The sequence below is a fragment of the Colius striatus genome, chromosome 1, assembly GCF_028858725.1.
Source record: "Colius striatus isolate bColStr4 chromosome 1, bColStr4.1.hap1, whole genome shotgun sequence".
In the NCBI taxonomy this organism is placed as follows: domain Eukaryota; kingdom Metazoa; phylum Chordata; class Aves; order Coliiformes; family Coliidae; genus Colius; species Colius striatus.
Genome location: NC_084759.1, coordinates 110,459,237 through 110,480,180, shown reverse-complemented (window position 1 = coordinate 110,480,180; position 20,944 = coordinate 110,459,237). Strand labels below are relative to the sequence as shown.

General features: G+C 37.3%; 1 protein-coding gene across 1 annotated transcript in view; it reads left to right on the top strand.

Annotated features, from left to right (window-relative positions):
- Positions 1-20,944, top strand: part of EPHA6 (EPH receptor A6) — a 497,763-nt gene that overhangs the window by 257,627 nt on the left and 219,192 nt on the right. The window contains exon 5 of the mRNA XM_062003218.1: positions 9,469-9,804. Within this exon, the coding sequence (XP_061859202.1) occupies positions 9,469-9,804 (336 nt within the window). The remainder of the gene's footprint in view (positions 1-9,468; positions 9,805-20,944) is intronic.

The following is a 20,944-nucleotide window of genomic DNA, read 5'->3' as shown; positions in this document are numbered from 1 at the left end:
GATGTCAGTACTTCATTGATTGTAACATCAGATTTATAGGTATAATGATGATTATTTCACTAATTGTCAGCTTTTCAAATGACACCTAGACTGATGGGCAGACTGCATTCTTACTTTCTTGCACATCAGCAGTAATGAAGAGTCTGCAGGCTAAAATATTCCCTATGTGATATCTTTAGCCCCACTGCTTTCAGATTATGCTCTTAGTTATCAAAATTATGTTTCTGTCATAAATGCAACCTCACTGCCTTTGGTAGGCCTGTGCAGATGTGGCTAATTTAAACTTAATAAACAAAGATACAGTTATGAGTAAAAATTGTACTTTCCAAACTGTCAAGAAAAGCAGTTGAAAAGTTACCAAAAAAAAGCGCAAACGTGTCTAAATAGAAAAGGCTGTGCAGTATAAAAAGGCCTTTTTGCTTAAAAGTAATCATAACCACTTTTTACATAACCAGTTTTTTGGCAGATCTGCTTTTTTGATGTTCATTTGCAAATATGTATCCTGACATGTGAGATGTGACATAAGAGATTAGAAATTTTTCTTGTGATTTTTTTAAATGAGAGTTGTTCTTGAATTAAACACAGCGTGAATAGTGGATTCCTCTTATAAATTTCTTTATATTCAAATATTTTTAACTAACTGTCTTAATACCTATTTTATTTGCTTCCCCAAGTCCTGCAAAGCAACATGCCTAAGACGGGTAGATATTTTATTCTCTTTTTTTTTTTCATTCCTTTATAGGATATTCCCCACTCCAGAACTTTTTCTCAGTACTGGAAAATTTGCATGTGCATCATTATGGAAAATAAGGAACTTGATTTAAGAGACTATGAAATTAAGAGTTTAGCTTCAAGCATTCTTTTTTTTCAATATGAGCTTCAGAACTAATTTCATTGATTCTGTGAAAGTGCCTACTTTCCCATTTTTATTTCATGTAACTGTAGTCTTTAAAAGAAGAGTGTGCACGTTGCAGAAAAGCACAACTGAAATCTAATTTTAATAAGACAAATGAAAATTACATTAGGATATGTTGTTAATCTCTTTCTTTTACCCTTTTTTCATTTGATTGGCACTTGTTATCAATCTCTGCTACTTTCTCCTTATTATATTTCTTTGCCATGTGTATGCTGTCAGTGATCTCTCTACATACACAGAGAGCAACAAATAGCAGCATATCTAATCCTCTGTCTGATTACTCTGTACATAAACTCTAACATTTCCCACTATAATGTAATTGGATAAATTGATCCATCCTCTCAAGGTCAAAGGCAGGCATGCTTATATTGTGTGCCTGAGTTTGAATGTATCTCTTTTTATCATATGCTTAAAAAACTTTGAACTCCGCAAACTTACGCTCGGTTCAATAACCTTTGCCAGAAACTGTATCCTCTGTTTTTTAAGAGTAAACATTATATTCCAGCAACAAAATCGAGCAACATGCTGGAAGCTTTTGACTCTACTGCTTTTATTAAGCAAAATTTTAAAAGCAAATTTAATAAAATTTTAAAAAGCAAATTTAATAAAGAGGTCTTTAAATTAAGGGACTTGGGGCATGAGGGGAGAAGCAAAACAGAACAAGCTGTCCCCTCTAGCTGGGAAACAGGGCAGGACAAGGAATGCAATCATAAGTGCCCTTCATCTGCACACTGGGCTGAGATACAGAAGGCTGACCACCCTGAGAAAGAGCCAAACCAGGGAGGAACCTCCTGCACCCGCCCAGGGAAACCTGTGTGTTTGAGTAAGCCCCTGCGCTGCCTCTACACCAATGCACGCAGCCTGGGGAATAAGCAGGAGCAACTGGAGATGTGGATGCGGATGCGGGGCCACGACCTCATTGTGGTCACAGAGACGTGGTGGGACAGCTGCCATGACTGGAGCACAGCCATGGAGGGTTATGTATTGTTCAGGAAAGACAGACTGACAAGGCGTGGAGGTGGAGTTGCTCTCTATGTGAGGGAGCAATTAATGTGTACCAAACTGTGCCTGGGTGGGCATAAGGAGAGAGTGCTTATGGGTAAAAATTAATGGGCAGGGCAAGGCAGGTGATACTGTTGTAGGAGTTTGCTACAGGCCACCTGATCAGGAGGAGGATGTGGATGAGCCCTTCTATGAACAGCTGAGAGCTGCCTCAAGATCACAGTCCCTGGTCCTCATGGGGGACTTCAAGCACCCTGATATTTGCTGGGATAGCCACACAGCCAAGCACACGCAGTCCAGGAGGTTCCTACAGATTGTTGACAACAACTTCCTGTCACAGATGATCGAGGAACCAACAAGGAAGGGTGTGCTGCTGGACCTGCTACTAACAAATAAGGAGGGCCTGGTTGGGGATGTGAAGGTTGGAGGCAACCTCAGCTACGGTGACCATGAGATGGTAGAGTTCAAGATCCTGTGTGGAAGAGGCAGAACACAATGCAGGATCATGACCCTGGATTTCAGGCAAGCCAACTTTGGCCTCTTCAAAGATCTACTTGGACGGATCTTATGGGATATGATTCTAGAAGACAGAAGTGCCAATGAGAGCTGGTCAATCTTCCAGCACCACTTCCTCCAAGCCCAGGATCGATGTGTCCCAATGTGCAAGAAAGGAGGAAAAGGAGGTAGGAGGCCTCCATGGATGAGCAAGGATCTGCTGGGACAACTCAAGCAGAAAGCAGCCACCTATGAGAGGTGGAAACAGGGGCTGGCTTCTTGGGAAGAGTATAGGAACATGGCAGGGCATGCAGGGGTGCAACTAGGAAGGCTAGAGCCCTTCTAGAATTAAATTTAGCCAGGGATGTTAAGGACAGTAATAAGGCATTTTTCAGGTACATCAGCAGCAGAAGGATGGTGAGGGGTAATGTGGGCCCACTGCTAAACGCTGAGGGTGCCCTGGTGTCTGAGGACGCAGAGAAGGCCGAAGTACTGAATGCCTTCTTTGCTTCAGTCTTTACAGCCAAGGTCGACGCTTGGGAAGCCCAGTCCAGCAATGATAATAGGATGGCCAGGACAGCAAAGGACTTGCCCTGGATGGAAGAGGAAGAGGTTAAAGACTTGTTGGCCAAGCTTAAGGCTCATAAGTCAATGGGTCCTGATGGCATGCATCCTAGAGTGCTGAGGGAGCTGACTGATGTGATTGCTAAGCCTCTCTCCATCATTTTTGAACAATCATGGAGGACAGGCAAAGTGTCTGAGGCCTGGAGAAAGGTCAATGTCATGCCAGTCTTCAAAAAGGGCAAGAAGAATGACCCAGGAAACTACAGGCCAGTCAGCCTCACCTCCATCCCTGGAAAAGTGGTGGAACAACTCATCCTGAATGTTATCATTGAACATATGAAGGAAAAGATGGTTATCAGGGGTAGTCAATGTGGCTTCACCAAGGGGAAATCCTGTTTGACCAACCTGATAGCCTTCTATGAGTGCATAACTGGCTGGCTAGATGAGGGGAAAGCAGTGGATGTCATCTACCTTGACTTCAGTAAGGCTTTTGACACTGTCTCCCACAACATCCTCATCAGAAAGCTCAAGCAGTGTGGCTTGGATGAGTGGACAGTGAGGTGGATCGAGAGCTGGCTGAATGACAGAGCCCAGAGGGTGGTGATCAATGACACAGGATCGAGTTGGAAGCCTGTGGCCAGTGGAGTTCCACAGGGATCGGTTCTGGGGCCAGTCTTTTTCAACATTTTCATCAACGACCTGGATGAGGGGACAGAGTGTACCCTCAGCAAGTTCACTGATGACACCAAACTGTGAGGACTGACTGATTCCCCAGAAGGCTGTGCTGCCATTCAGCGGGATCTCGACCAACTTGAGAGTTGGGCAGAGAGGAACCTCATGAGGTTCAACAAGGACAAGTGCAGAGTCCTGCATCTGGGAAGGAACAACCCCATGCACCAGTACAGGCTGGGGGTTGAACCGCTGAAGAGCAGCTCTGCAGAGAGAGACCCGGGAGTCCTGATTGATAATAAGCTAAATATGAGGCAGCAATGTGCCCTCGTGGCCAAGAAGGCCAATGGCATCCTGGGATGCATCAAGAAGAGTGTGGCCAGCAGGTCCAGGGAGGTTCTTCTCCCCCTCTACTCTGCCCTGATGAGGCCTCATCTGGAGTGCTGTGTCCAGTTCTGGGCTCCTCAGCTCAAGAGGAACAGGGAAGTGCTGGAGAGAGTCCACCACAGGGCCACCAAGATGATCAGGGGACTGGAACATCTTTCATATGAGGAAAGGCTGCAGGAACTGGCACTGTTTACCCTGGAGAAGAGGAAATTGAGGGGTGATCTTATTAACATTTATAAATATCCAAAGGGTGGGTGACAGGAGCTTGGGACATCCCTTTTTTCTATAGTAGCTAGTAACAGGACAAGGAGTAATGGGATGAAGCTGGAACACAGACAGTTCCACTTACACATAAGAAAAAACTATTTCACTGTTCAGGTGAGGGAGCAGTGGCACAGGCTGCCCAGAGGGGTTGTGGAGTCTCCTTCCTTGGAGGTCTTCAAGAGCCGCCTGGACATGTTCCTATGCGACCTGATCTAGGTGACCCTGCTTCTGCAGGGGGGTTGGACTAGATGATCTCTAAAGGTCCCTTCCAACCCCTACCATTCTATGATTCTATGATTCTATGATTTTTATATATACTTGTCTGCAATTAATCATTACACTCAGGCTTAGAGTACTGGTTTGCAGTCACTGGCTTCCATTATTCCTACCTGCCTCACAGAGAAACAATAAGTGATTCTGAAAAGGAAAAAAAATGTGATACAGCATTCTTCATGAAGTGACACTACTTATCTATGCTACATCTATGTAGGTATATAAAACATTAATTTTTAACTCAAGAGGCACAGCCAGGTGCTGATTCTGAGTATTCTGGGGGTGGGACTAGATCTTTTGAGGCCCTTCCAGCCCTTGAGATTCTGTGATTCTCAGATGATGATGGTTGATTTTTGCCCTTCCTCTGTAAATTCAGTAGTCAAATAGCACACACTTCTACAAATGCAATAGTTGGTACACTCTGTAGTGTTTAAAATACTGTACTGCCCTCACTAGACTTCTGCAGTGTTGGGTTTGCTCCTCTAGTCTTTCATAAAGGGCAAAATGCACTTCACCTTCACAGAGGGAGAAGATACGCAAAGCAATATGAGGTGCAGAGCACTGCAGGAGACATAAATTCAGCTCTGTTGCTTTTGGAGCGGGCTTGCTTCTCCATAAGACATCAATGCCAGTTTACTCCACAGAGAGTGTGGAAATGCTTCTTACATTATAATTTGTAAATGAAGCAAAAGACATTGCTCACACTTGGGCTGTGTTTCATCCAAGAAGCAGAGGAGCTGCTTTTGTTTTTTAATGCTTATTCATCTGAACTGTGTTTTACTCTTTTGCATAAAATCCAATGTCATGAATTTTGCTGTAAGAATCCATAATTTTCACCAATATATTTGTTTTCCTTAAAAATCAATACAAGAAAATCCCTGAGAGCTTTTCACACAGATGTCTGCAGAAGGGTTGTTGCTGCCAAGTTTTTCCAATGTGTCAAATAATCTTTGTATAATTTATGAATGATAACAAAGTAATCAGGCCACATTCATAAAAGCCCAATGACACATAATTTAGCTGAATCTGAGGATTAGAATTAATTGTTTCTCTTTGGTCCAAGTTCTAAATCTTAGTAAATGATTCACTGTATGTCATTACAGCTTAATATTTGCATGAAATCACAGTTTAACTGGCATAATTTAACAGCAATTAAAAATCTATTTAATAGTCATGCAAATTGGCATGAGGGGCCTTGAGTATGAAGTATGTCTGAGGTTTTTTTCAGTATTTGCAGGCGGACAGTCATATACTTTGAGACATCTCTAGTAGGATTGATAATGCTCTTCCTATTCATTGAAATATGAATGTAAAATAATTCATGTTTTCTCTTACAGTTAAGTCCTAAGTTATGAATATAACAGCCTTTGCTCTTTAGTAAAAATAAAAATAAATTTTTACAAAAGTGCATTTTATTTACTGGTTCTTCTACTGATGCTGTCAAAGTATATAGTAAAAAAAAAAAAATCTGATACCAAAGCAAAAATAATGAAGCCAGACAAAACTTTACCATTGCCCGGATTCACGCTGATTCCTATTTTGACCTGACAAAGTTGACAAAGTATTATAAAAAATCCATGAGCTTTGATGACCTATTGTCATAATATCTATAGTTTATGTAAGATTAAATTTAAGCCAGTTTTAAAACATTGGCTCCAATCCTTCAGGCAATTACACACATGCTTAGTTTTAAGTGCATAAGTATTACCATTATTTCAAGGGGATTACTGATCCTCTTAAAGTTATGCACATGTGTAAGTGTGATTATGGCTCATCCTCCATATTCATAAAACTCCTCAATGGTTTTAACAGTTGGAATTTGTTAAGACCAGTCATTATTTAATTCTCACAGCATGTTTTTAGAGGAAGCATAATTATTTCTGTCTTCCCAACATAAATAATAAGAAATAAAGCTGAAGTAATCTGTGCTACATTTAGCTTTCTTCCAACTTCAGGACTGTTTTCCAGAGTAGGTAGAACCATCAACCCCACAGTAATTTTATGAGAAGTTAGAGATTTGTGAATCTGAGATACTCCAAAGTTGTAGGGTTTTTTGGACCACATCAGCATCTACAAGGCTGTACCTTGTCCTGGTTTTCCACAACACTTGAAAATGATGTAACAATATAATTAGCCTTTATTAACAAGTTTTTTTTTATAAATACATATCACTGTTTCAAATGCTTCAGTGTTAGACTTATCACAAGGTCATAGTCAAAGACAAGGAAGAAAATGCTAAAAATATTCTCTGTGACTGTAAAAATTGGAAATTACAAATACAATTGTCATCTCGCATGTTCCAGAAATATCTGTCTTCAGTACAAATGAGCCAATACCATTCAGTTAAATGATTCCTCGATATACTGAAAAATAACTTGTCTTTTCCATCTGGGGCTTTTTGGCTGCTGACTGTGAACTCTGCACAGATAGATATACAAATAAATACACATTCAAAATATTTTAAACTTTATTATCCACTTAAAAAATGCAAAATCATGTAAAACCTCCAAATATTTTAATTATCAAGTGTTTGAAATTCAGATGCTAAATCATTATTTTATTTGACTGCAGACATTATTTTAATGAAAACATGTAAAGTTTTTTCTCTTTACAAGCATTCTAGCTTTTATGCCCACATTTATGCCACATAAGTAAACAAATCACATCACTTTAAAATTAGAAATATTGGTCAATAATGACTTTTTCCCAAAACTATTATTCCTTTTTTCCTTCATTAAAGCTAGTATTCATTCTTTCTACGGTGTGTTGGTACAACTGTATAGATTTTATTACTACTATATTAGTTTATTTTTAAAATGTAAGATGTAATGTTTTCTGTTATAGTCCTTAGTATGCAGGGTCAAGGATTACCATTTTGAATCAATGGATTTTTTTCAGTTTTAGGTGCATATTTCAGAACCACGCATGGGCTGGATTTTCTAAATCATTATATTGTGTTCAGTTAAATAAATAGGTAACAATTTGAAAATTGAATCAGTGCATCAGTGCTGTAATAACTTTAGATCTTAAGGAAAAAGAAATATTGGAACTGAATTACTAGAAAAAATACAGTTGTTGGGTTTTGTTGGGTTTTTTCCTGGGATCCAAGATCCTGATCTATGTGTGCAACGTTAGGAGGAGCTTTCTTATTTTGTTTTCCTTCCCTCATGCAAAGTTGTGACCATTTATCTGGCCATCATTTGGGCACAAGGTCTCACCCTCATGCTACAAGTTGTAGAACTGGTATTTACAAGAATGTTGATCACTATTTTTTGTTGTTTGTTTTGTTCTCTTATAGTTTTAATGTTTTTATAAAGGACATTATGCCATTGTAATACATTCAACGTAAGATTTAGATGATGTCATTTGTGAATGTTTCACATGGCCTTTCAGTCTGCTTAAGAGGCTGTGAAGTAATGAAGAGCTCACTGGAAGTTTGAAATGTCTCAGTCAGAACTTTATACTTAAGTCTTGCTGGCAGCTTGTATAAATCATAAAGAGCTGCAAAGAATCTGAAAATTTTCAAAATACTACTAACCATTGGTGAAGCAATCCATGTGCTCTATGATTTTATATTGAGAGCTGGGAATATAATGCTTACTCAGCTCATTCATCTCAAAAAGAGGTCATGAGTTGAGTTTACTCATGAGTCATATAAATTAAAATCTGGAGTATAAAGCCTTATATTTTGCCAAATCTGTGTTTCTTACCAATTTTTTATGGGTATATTTTCAGACTATATACAAACTGTTTTGAAAACCATGTGTCTGTAAGTACTTGGTTGAAATATGTTAAGTGGAAGAAAAATATAATAACAAATGGAGATAAGGTTATTCAGGACTTCATTTAACAATTTATGCCTTTCTTTCACCACTTCATTAATTCCTACCTGAAAAATCACCAGGTAGTGAAGTTCTTCCATTAAACTGTGGAAGCTGATCTAAAAAGCCTCAAGTGATTTATATGTGATCGTACACAGTATGTCACCATTAGAACTTAAAGATTGTTGGACATACCTTGACCATTGTGAGACCCATGAGAAACAGATTACTTGTGGTTAATCTGGCAATTTACAGAGAGCTTTACCACCTGCTTGCTAGCTGAGAGCTTCTCTATACTCAGTCTGCTGCTGCTGTGGTCTTTGCATCCCTCCCCATGGTCTCAAAGAATTATTTTTTCTCCTACTTTGCAGCCATCCTTTTAGACCTTTCCCTCACAAGACTGATGTCTTCACTATTATACTGATGCTGATGAGGTGCCAGATTGGAAAGAAAAAAAACTTGTAAACTGTCTCTTGTGCCTGATAGTCTTGGCCTATTGCCACATAACTCTGTTAATGAACAGAGTAAAAAAATCCCTGGGGATAAGCAATGAAGGATAGAAAAAGTATCTGGCACTATAGAACTAATACAAACAATTTTACCTCTTGTAGTTATTCCAAAGCTGTAATTTATTCATTATTTAATTTGACTTTTATAAAACATCAAAGATTATAATATCAGAAAAGCCTACATTACTAGACATAAAATAAGGAAATAAATTCTATGGTTAAAGGTCTACCCCAGTATGCAACAAGATAAGAGATGCAAATTTGTGTTATCAAATCTAGGTTTGACATTCCCAAATCATTTTTATGTTGTCTTAAATTATTTCTGAATTTATTCTAATTTATTTAAATTATTCAGCTTTTTATAATCTCATCCATTTATTATTCCTGTTTAATTTTCAAGGATTGTTAAGTATGGGGATACTTTTTAATTTTTTACATTGAAGTTGTTATTAAAACATAACTCTATTTGCAAGTAATTTCCTTAAGATTAGTGCATTCTATTCATTTATTTCTTTTCTCCAGAGTAAACAACTGTCCACTTAACAGGTTTTCTCTTCCTTCTCTACAGGGCCACCTTCTGCTCCAAGGAATGTGATTTTTAACATTAACGAAACAGCTCTCATGTTGGAATGGAGCCCCCCGAGTGATACTGGGGGAAGAAAAGATCTCACTTACAGTGTCATCTGTAAGAAATGTGGATTGGATGCCAGCCAGTGTGAGATTTGTGGGGGAGGTATCCGTTTCATACCCAGGCACACAGGTCTCATCAATTCCTCTGTGACAGTGCTTGACTTTGTGTCTCATGTAAACTACACCTTTGAAATAGAAGCCACAAATGGAGTCTCAGAGCTGAGTTTCTCCCCCAAGCAGTTCACAGCTATCACGATTACCACAGACCAAGATGGTAAGTCCCAGCACTTCATGTCTGTTACTATGCCCCTGTCAACTAAGATGTTTTGCACATTGTTGAAAGTTTTTAAGTGCTTTTGGTGAGGGCTGCCAGCTTCTGCTGATGAGGGCATTAAATACTTTTGCCAGTTGGCCCTTGGCCCCATTACACAGGGCACAAAAATATACCTTTCTGTTTAAAATTAAGTACAAGCTTTCTCTGCCTTAGACTAGTTGTATCAGTGGTTCATGAAGAATTGGACTCTGTGTCTGGTGCTTTTAGGAGTCTTCCCTTGTTATCTCAGTTTTGAAAGTGAGTCATCCATTATAATTTCACAATTCAGAGCTGTAATGAAAGGGAATCAACTTCCTTTAGTATCTTTTTTTCATAGTGTTAGTACAGCATGCTTCACTGTAAGATATTTCAACATCTGGATGAACTATTTCCACAGATGAAGTGTCCTAAGAATTTTTTTTTATTCCTTTAATTGTCCTCTTTGCATTTTTGCTTTTAAACTTTTTCTTCCCTCCTTCCCTTAAAATTCAGGTCCAGGTCAACCTTTAATGACAAATATGGGAAACTAAGGGAGGTCTATATTTTTGTTTATTTCTGCAACTATTTCCTCTTCCATCTTTAGAAATACTTTCTATGCCAGGAAACAGCATCATAGGTTACCAACAAAGCAATCTGTACTGCAGTGTTATCTTCTGCTTGTGTTACTGTAGATGAGAAGGTTATTTCAAAATTATCCCTTGCTGACATTTGTTCCAGAAATGTTTTTCACCTACTGTGCAGTGACATTGTGACTATAGCCAAATTGTTTAATGTAGAACAAGAACCAAACTGGCAAAACTACCATTTTTACTAGAAGGCCTTCGATAATGTGCAAAGATTTAGTAAAATTGCTAATGTTCAGGAGGATCCTGTTATGTTCTACAAAAAAATCTACATACTTGTGTATCTGGGACAAGTAGTTTTGTTGATGAGTAAGTAATGACTTGCTTGCCTTTGGGCATACAAAAATTAACAGCTTGCTGTGATGATGATGATAATGACAATGATGGTAATACTAATAATGTTCATGAAAATGGATTAGAAAAAGCATGAAAACTACTCACTCACCATTCATGTGATGATGGTAACAGAAAAGCTAATTATATAAGGTGCCTAATGAGATATGCCTTGCACTGAAAAATGCCTTAAGCTCTTAGGCTATGTATCATGTTGCAAACCTCTACCTCTCTTTTCCTTTTTCATTAAAGGAAAAACATGTGGTGCCAGAAACTACCCCTAAGTATACATCTTTTTGCTTATTTTGTTAAGTGGTACTAAATGCAAGTTCCCAGGCATGCACAGGTGGAGGTCACCAGACATAGAATTTATTTTTAAAGTGGCTAACATGAACACAGCTCATGATGTGTATTTAAGTGGTGAACTTTTAAAAAATAATGCTTTTGCTGTTGTCTTTTCCTGGTTTAAGGATATAGATTTTCACTGCAGTTCACTCAAAACAGGGAAAAGACCAATGTTTTGATAATTTGTGACACGGTGTCAGTAAACTCTGAAGTGCAGACTGCTTGTATTCCCCGTAACCCTTATATTACTAAAAATTCCGTTGCAATGGCTTCAGAGAATTTAAGACCAGATTTCTAGAGTATCTGTTATTTATTTGGACATAAAAAGACAGCTTTGCAGGAGAAAGCATTATAATAAATTAAATGGAGGCATCTATAAAATGTAGTTATAAAGATAAAACCATTTTAGTAGACTTGGAAACTGTGTAGTTGCATGAAATCGTAAGCATGGTAACTATAAATTCAGAAATAAAGAGAAAATGATCATGTCATATGAAATATGGAAGAAAATTAATGGAATTTTCTTTGATAGAAATTATTGAGAGGATAACAAACATTTTATAAGTTACTTCTAGTCATAAATAAGTGATCAAGAGAAAGCTGAAACATCTAACTTCAGAAAAGGAAGCTATGGACCTAAAGCAGAACATTGGAGAGGTTTTATTAATGTCTATAAATCATGTTGCAGTTTTCAGATAAAAGGATTAGTGACCTTTTTAAAAAAAATTATACTTAACCAGCTATTAATAAATAATTTATACTTTTGCATTTACCATTTCTATAAAAAATACTAAACAATCGTCATTATATTGCATTTCTTTTTTCATCTGTATCACCAAACAGTAAACTCATTGTTACAATCTTTCATTATATTCTTAATTATACTGAATGAACAGTATGTATTGCATAATGTTTCTGGTTTCTACACATGTTCATATAAAACAAAAATCCAAGATGATATGCATGACATGATAACAAATTAAAAATACATTAATGTATACCAAGACCATATTTCCAGAAGCTCAAACATATTGATTTGAAACTTTTGGGGGTGTGTGTGTGTGCTGCAGAAAAGATCCACATCTATAGTAAGTTATACCTACACAACAGATTTATCCCATGTTCATACCAACTTTTTATAGGTGATCTTTTCATACATAGCTGTTTTAATGGTTTTGGTATACACATTGCATTAAGCACTAGACTTCTTTATAAAGATATAAACTATTTTATTAACTTTTCATACATTTGTTATAGATCTAGAACAAAATCTTTAGTTGTTGTAAATCACAGAATGGTATCATAGAATGGGTGATCACCACCCTCTGGGTTCTGTCATTCAACCAGCTCTCGATTCACCTCACTGTCCACTCATCCAAGCCACACTGCTTCAGCTTTCCTATGAGAATGTTATGGGAGACAGTGTAAAAAGCCTTGCTCAAGTTAGAGTAGCTGACATCCACTGGCCAGGTTTAATTCTAAAAGGGCTTTAGCCTTCCTGATTGCACACCTGCATGCTCTGGCAAAGTTCCTATACTCTTCCCAAGAAACCAGGCCCTTTTTCCACCTCTCATAGATGTTTTTTTTTTTCTCCCTGAGTTGTCCCAGAAGATTCTTGCTCATCCATGGAGGCCTCCTGCCTCCTTTTCCTGCTTTTCTACTTGTGGGGACACACTGATCGTGGGCTTGGAGGAAGTGATGCTTGAATATTGACCAGCTTTCTTGGGTATTTCTACAATCTAGGATCTCATTCCATGAGATCACTCCAAGGGGCTAAAGTCAGCTCAGCTGAAATCCAGGATCACAGTCCTGCTTTGCAAACTGCATCCTGCAAACTTTCTTGTGATTTGATGACTAAAATAGTATCAGACCTACTCAAATATTGAAAAAAAAAAAGTTATAAAAGTCATAAAATTAACTAAGTAAAAATTATGACTTTTTTAGTTATTAATTTTGTACTAGCATTCAGAAATTTGATATCCATGGTTTTGATTTTTTTTCCCCGGGCAGGCTTCATAAAGAAACAGTATTTCTGTGACCATATTGTCTGTCAGGCACTGTAAAGAATTGTGAACCCATTATCCAATATGAGTTTGACAACAGAGAAAAAGATTTCACAGATCCTATGTTTTCTCAAAAGAAATGTGAAAAAGGGACCACTTAGAGTCCCCAAGCTGTTGGTTGGGTCTGCAAGTTGAAAAGCAAGGTTCAGCTACCAAGGTTTGCTTACTGGACTAGAGATGCAAGCTGACCAGCCACTTAACCTGTCTGTTGGCTAGTTGATAAAGAAAGAATATCTATAGTTCCTATATGGTCACAGCACATGATGTGTCTTGACCAACTAGTGTGGCAAAGAAGGATGTGTCAGGGATATGTGAGGAAGCATAGATGTTGCAGATAAAGAGATGAAGGAAGTGAGCTATATACTAGTCTTGCAGAGCTTTGTTTCAAAATGTTTTGATATCAAAATAATCCCTACTTTAAATTGAAATAAATAGACAAACACAATGAAATTCTGCTCAGAAAAGCACTTAAGAAAAGTCTCTGTTCAAGGGAGATAATTGGCACATATTAAGTCCTTTCCCAAATCACTGGTAAAGCAATATGTAAACAACTGAAAGGTAAAACATGTTTTCAAAAAAAGCCTAATCAAAAAATATTTAACAGTATTGTTGTTCAGAAAAGTGTTTAACAGTACTGTTATTTCAAAAAGTGTTTGAATGCCTTTTCTTTATTGGAGCTAGAAAGTTTTATACAGCAGTAAATATGCTGAGTGTGAAGTAATTGTACTCAATTGGCTTTAAATCATTGTGTGAAGAAGCAGAGAATTATATGCTGAATTGTAATTTATGTTCCTCTCACAACTAATGGAAGAGACATCTCACTATATAGCTTTCATAGCATGCCTTAGAGTCTACATTGCCTAAAGAACATTCAGAAGTACTTGAGGTTTTTCATGAATAACTAAAGTATAAATAATGAATTATTAACCAAAACAGATATTAAAATAATAGTTCCTGTTTCCAAATAATAGTCCACGTACACATATACTCAATGAGCACTCATATTTTCTCTTCCTTGAGAACAGTATGTTCGTTAACAAAACACTGTGCAGAGTGGGAGCAGACTCATGAGATAACCCGAGTACATGATCATATAGACAGATAACGGCCTGCTCCATTTCAGTCCACCATTTCAACTGCATCACTGAGAAGCAGCATTCCATAGCTGTAGTGTTTCTCTGACTGAACAGTTTCTTCATTTTCCTTTCTGCATCTTCATTGCATCACATCTTTGATGTGGGACTCCATGTTGGCAGCCCTCAGCTCAGCTTTTGCCTACAAAACCCACAGGAGCAAGCAATCTCTTCTAATCTCTTCACAGTCCAGCCATAGGATGCTTCACGGGCATTGTTCCATTCATGGCCTCCTTCCACATGTCTTTTTTTGCCTTAGTGGAAAGTTTGCCCTAGAGAAATACTCCTTCTGCAATCTCGTCCTGGAAATCTCACTGTCTTCTTCCTGTATTCTGCAGTTTGTGAGTGACTCTGGTCTCCATGACATCAAAGAACTGCTACCAGTGGACATATCTTGAGGCATGAGAGACTTCACTCTGTCTGGGCACACATCCTATCACTGTATCAAAAAGCTGTCTAGCTATGCTGTATTTGTCTAGTATTGGCAGACTATATCTAGCTGAGCTTTTTAGGCAGGCTCTGAAAATGCAAATCTGACAGGATTCCTCTGTCTAATACATTTTATGTGAGTCATTTGCAGATGTAACCTAGGTGATGTTTCCTAATCTAATGGTAAAATCTTGTCAATGTATGAAAGGAATTGCCTTTTACCTAATTCCTTTTTCCAGGTAAGTTAAGACCAATTCATTGTTTCTAGTCCAGGTGGCTATTCAGACATATATGTGTGGTTGGTCTGTAGAAAAAGCAATGCCTTCTCACCCTCTTAGACCTGTGGAAACTGAGGAACACATGGAAGGATTTCAGTGTCTCTTCCAGGGACAAACATGACTGTATCAGCATGAATTAATTGCATATAGGATTATAATAACAATGCAGATGGTGCAAGTTTTTAAGGGCCTCATTCAACGGTCAGGAAAGTGTCTCAGTGGCACTACCAGGACAGTTTATAAGGATTAATCCTTCTGGCTCATGATAGTATAGTTTCAGGATGCTTGCTGGGTGGCAGGGGAGTTCTCTGTTCACACATCCTAAATTGTTTCCCATAGTAGCAACTGACTTTCACCCTAATAAAAAGTGAACTTTCCTTTTTTCTCCAAGTCCGAAATCTCTGCAGATACAATTGTCCTTTGCAACTTTAAAGTCAAGAGAGTTTCTCTTTTCATTATGACATGATTAAGCCCTTTGAACCATCTTCTGAACCATTACTATGTTAATGGTTTATAAATCTAAAGGTACATCTATACTAATCACTGATTGTTGAAATGATATAGCAGGTCACATAAAAGCCTGTTATGAAACAGTCACGAAACAACCCCCATCAGACATTACCAGAGTTCAAGCCACATGAAAAAAGATAATGAAATTTTCATAGATGACAATAAATGAGAAATTTATGGTGTTTGTTTGTCTGACACCTGATAGTTCCACTAAACTCTGTACTGCCAGGAGAGCAGTGCAAAACTGTGCTCCTGGTGCTATTTATGTGAAAAATTTGAAGACAAATACCTACTTGGTTACTGGACAGAGACAGTCTGTAAATGTCCATACTGAATGTGATGTGAAGATAGTAAGAAAGAATACTAACCAAAGAAAGAAGTTTGTGATATGTCATACCTATTTTAATTAACTTCTCAGTAATATATTTAAATTATATATTTTTGTAGAATCGTAGAATCATTTTGGTTGTAAAAGACCTTTAAGATCATGAAGTCTAACCACTAACCTGACACTGCCAAGCCCGTCACTAAACCATGTCCTTCAGCACCACATCTGTGTGTATTTTAAATATCTCCAGGGATGGTGATAGCTCCCTGGGCAGCCCACTCCAGTGTTTAACCACCTTCTCAGTGAAAAAGTCCTTCCTAATGTCTAGCCAAAACCTCCCCTGGCACAACTTGAGCCCAATTCTTCTTGTCCTATCATTCATTACTTGGGAAAAGAGACTGACCCCCACCTCATTACAACTCCCTTTGAGGTAGTTATAGTGATTATGTCTCCTCTCAGCCTCCTCCAGACTAAAGAACCCCAGCTGCCTCAGCGGCTCCTCATCAGACTTGTTATCCAGACCCTTCACCAACTTTGTTTCCTGTATCTATATATGCTCCAGAAACTCAATATCTTTCTTGCAGTGAGGAGCCCAAAATTGAATACAGTACTTGAGCTGTGGCCTCACCAGTGCCAAGTATGGAAGACAATCACTTCCCTGGTTCTCTTGGCCACACTATTTCTGATAGAAGCCAGGATGCCATTGGCCTTCTTGGTCACCTGGGCACTCTGCTCGCTCATGTTTGTCTGGCTGTCAATCAACACTTCCAGGTCTTTTTCTTCAAGACAGCTTTCCAGCCATTCTGCCCCAAACCTGTATCATTGTATGGTGGTGTTGTGGCCCAAGTGCAGGGCCCAACAGGACCTTTTTAGAAGGTATTCAGAATTATGCAATGAATATTCACACCAGTCTGTTAAACTATATGAATGTATATGTATATTTATGTCAGTGTGTATATAAATTAAGCATTTACAGTTGGAAAGGAAACCACAATGCAAAAATGCTAAATCTTACTTCTCAGACTTGTTTAACTAACAGCCTACTGAACACTTTTCAGATCTGACAAAACTGAAAGATTTGAGGCAAGGGTCTTTGTGCAGCACAGTAATTACCCACAGATTTTCATCTACTGGCCATCTCTGTACATTTAGACTACTTTTTGCTGATATTTCCTTACACATATGCCTGATTACTACACAGTAATCGTAGGTGAAAAACAGCTTTTAAAGCAATCTTGATTTATATCCTGAAGATTTTTTTTATGTTTCTAAATTTTCCTTAACAAGTATGTTATTTTTGTGGTGGCAGATATTGATGTTCAGCTGTTTCTTTAATGCAGCAAAAGTCGACCTGTTTCCATTTACTTTCATTTCTCATTCACCCGTATTATCCATTAAGCTAGTCAAACTGTGCATAGCTCTAAGATACGTTTTTCTTAGTGACACAGTATGAGGAGAAAAAAAATGAAATTCTAGTTTGAAGGAGGAGGGGAAAGAGTTTAATCAATACTATATTTTTCCCATAATATTCTTACCAGTGTGGTCTTTCAGCTTTTATAGTGGTTTCTTTCATTGCATAGCACACTATTATTTATAACCATTGACAATTTGTCTGTGACATGTTTTCAGCAAGTTTCTGACTTAGGTTGTAGTCACTAAAATACCACATTGAAATGCTGCAACAATTGTATATTTAATAGTAATAGTTCATTTTGATTTGTAAAAGGGATGTTTGTGGAGAAAAAAGTAAAATAATCGTTACCAGTACATTTGTAGGCATGCAGCACTGTGATAAGCAATATACCTCTAATTTGTTTGCTCCTATTATAGTCAGTAGCTGAAAATGGCATTCAGCACATGATTATACTTCCACGAATGAGAGTTTTATTCATCGACTTTGGTGATTTTAAACAAGAGTGTCAAATAAGCTTATTGGTGCTAGCTGCACACCACTCAGCTAAGAACCATGTTAGGATAATCCAGCACATTTAAATTATCTGGAACCTTTCACAATGAATAGTCTAGCCAGGGCAGGGTACAAGATATTTCAGATATAAACTTGTGACTTAAGTAATTAGGAACCTCCGCCAATGTTAACTGATTGACTTCCAAAATTCTTCAGAGTCATAGGAGGAATCTTCTGTTTTCAAAGTTTACTTAAACATTTCATAGAATCATAGAATGGTAGGGGTTGGAAGGGACCTTTAGAGATCATCTAGTCCAACACCCCTGCAGAAGCAGGTTCACCTAGATCAGGTTACATAGGAATGTGTCCAAGCGGGTCTTGAAGACCTCCAAGGAAGGAGACTCCACAACCTCCCTGGGCAGCCTTTGCCATGGCTCCGTCACCCTCACAGTAAAATATATTTTTCTTATGTTTAAATGGAACTTTTTGTGTTCCAGCTTCATCCCATTACCCCTTGTCTTGTTGCTAGATTTCTGAAAGATCATTTGTTTTGTATTTAAAAAAAAATAAAACCAAAACCAGAACAAAACAAACAAAAAAACCAACCGATAATTCATGTTTTCCCAGTACATGCAAAGTGAAATAATGACTTCTTTTGGAGTCTTGGCAAGAGGAGTGACTTTGGTCAGGGTTAGTAAAGGAAGACATTCATCACAGCTAGTCAATCTGAAACAAATTGTATTTGTAGATGTCATGACTTTCACACAAACCATTAGGGAATGTGTTCAAAATGAAGGACATGGTAAATTAGAAACCAATTCTGCTGATGTTTGCTATGAGGTCTTTAAAGAAATTATGTTGATAGCAGGTTGCTCTGATTCATTTGCTTCTTAAAATATAGTTTCTTCATTACACTCAACAACCTTCCTTCTTCCACTTCTGTGACTTCCATAAGCATTTCCCTTAGGCTCATTTATATACCATAATGGCATTAGATTTTGCACATTGGAATAAGGTTGAGAGCAGACTCAAAATTATATAGTTTCATAAGCTTCATGCAGTTCTGATAGCATCAAGATAATATTTTTAATGACATGCTTTTAACTTTTTCTGCCTGGACTAACAATGAGAGACATCTATTTATTATCTGCATGTCTGTGTTACATATTTAACTGTTTTCCCACTGTAGTAATACATACACTGGGTCTTCAATGAAAAAAAAAAAAAAAAGATTGCTTCTCTGAAAAGATTATACAAGCCAGGCTATGCACACTGTCATAAGTGAGCCTACAGATTCTGGTCTGAACCCTAGTCTGACAGAGATGAGGCAGGAGGTGACACCCAATGTCAAGATTGACCAGTGTATTGGTTAGCCTGGAGCAAAGCAAGGCGAAAAAGTCAGTCTAAATCTGCTAAATCTTGTTTCCATTGAGAAGCGATTTTTGTTATTAAATGTGCATATTTTGCTTTGTTCTCTTTTAAGACTTCCCTTAAAACCTTTATTTAAGCTGGAATAGTATCAGATATTCAAGACATGGATAAAGTTTCTAAAGTGGACTTTTTAATAAAGCCATTTTAAATCAGTTTTGTACTTTAGTGACCCTGTGGAATGAGTGTCACTAATTATGTGAAGGACTAGCTATTCTGAAAAATTTCTCTCAGTTCTTTCACTTACTAAAGTGACATAGGAATTAGCAAATAGTGAATCAGATAAAAATACTTGATTTTGATGTCTGCATGTAGAGTCATGACAGCCAAAAGGAGAAGGAAAATGATACACAGAATGATTCCTAAGGAAAACGTGAGTGAGAAGCAGCAGCATGTGAATTAAAGGATATATAATACAAAAAATAAGCAGATATTCAATTTTATTTTTTAAACAATATATTCATCAGATTAGACCAATTTGATCACCATATTTCCTTCTTGGAATAATAATGTTTTCTTGTACACTAAACTACTCGGAATTTAAAAACTGAATTTTTAAAACAAATATTTTGTAAGAAATCTCTAATCACAAAATTAGATCTAACATTCCAAAGCTGTTTCACAGAAATTCAGCTGCAGATATCCCAGTGGAGAAAAAGCAAGGGAAGCCTGGCACAGCTAATATTTCCTGAGCATTTCCATTGTCTCATCTACTTTTGTGTAGTTCTTTTGTTTTCATTCACAGTGCTTGGGCAGCTGGTCACAACTTCTCTGCTTAAGTTAACGGTTAACCCTAAAAATTGTTCCAGTGTTAATTAAATCTCATTCTTCACTGAAATAATCTAAATTTGCAATTTTTTTCCTGTTTATTCTATCTGAATAGAAAGTAATATTTTTAAACTTGTTTTTTCCATACCATTTTAAATTATACATGCTGCAGCTTCTAAATCATGTGCTAGATCTGTAATTGTATTGAAGTGTTTAGAGATTAATGCGCATTATCTAACTGACTCATAAATTCTAACTTGTTGTGCATTGCAAACAGCTGATGTATGATCCTGTAACTTACTGATAAGTTGTTCGGACAGTTTCCGACACAATAATTTGCAGTTCAGAAATAAATGATCATTTTATTGTATTAACTCAAGTTAATACAAAGACAAATTGTCTGATTACAATGACTGGTTCATATATACATAACATTATACTCCAAGCTCCATTTTTCAAAATTAGGTTGTTGTCCTAAAATTATTTAATAATTTTTTTAATCCTGTAGTTGAAGGTCAATGAGAACTACTTTTTTTTTAATTTCCTTTTTTTAATACAAGGTAGAGTAATAGAGTACCGGGATTCAGGAAATTCAGTCTATAGTTCAAGGATGGTGGGGCTCTGGTCTATCAACAATAGAGAGGATATCAGTCTGCCTTCTTCCCTCTTACTTGCATATTTTTCTGTCAAGCTAGAAACGTCCTCTGCAAATTAGATGAGGTGAATTTTTCATATCTCATTCCCATGTATTCGTAGATATTATTTATTCTAATAAAGGAATTATTCGCCTTCAAAGAAGTCTAGAAACATAACTAACATTTATTTTCTCAGTAGTTAAAGTTAATGGAGTAAGTTCTTTCATTTACTAATTTCTCTTAAGCTTTTGCTATTGACTTCTAAAAGTTAAATAATGCTTATTATCAATTGCCTTAAAGATAAAATGTACACTGGCAACAA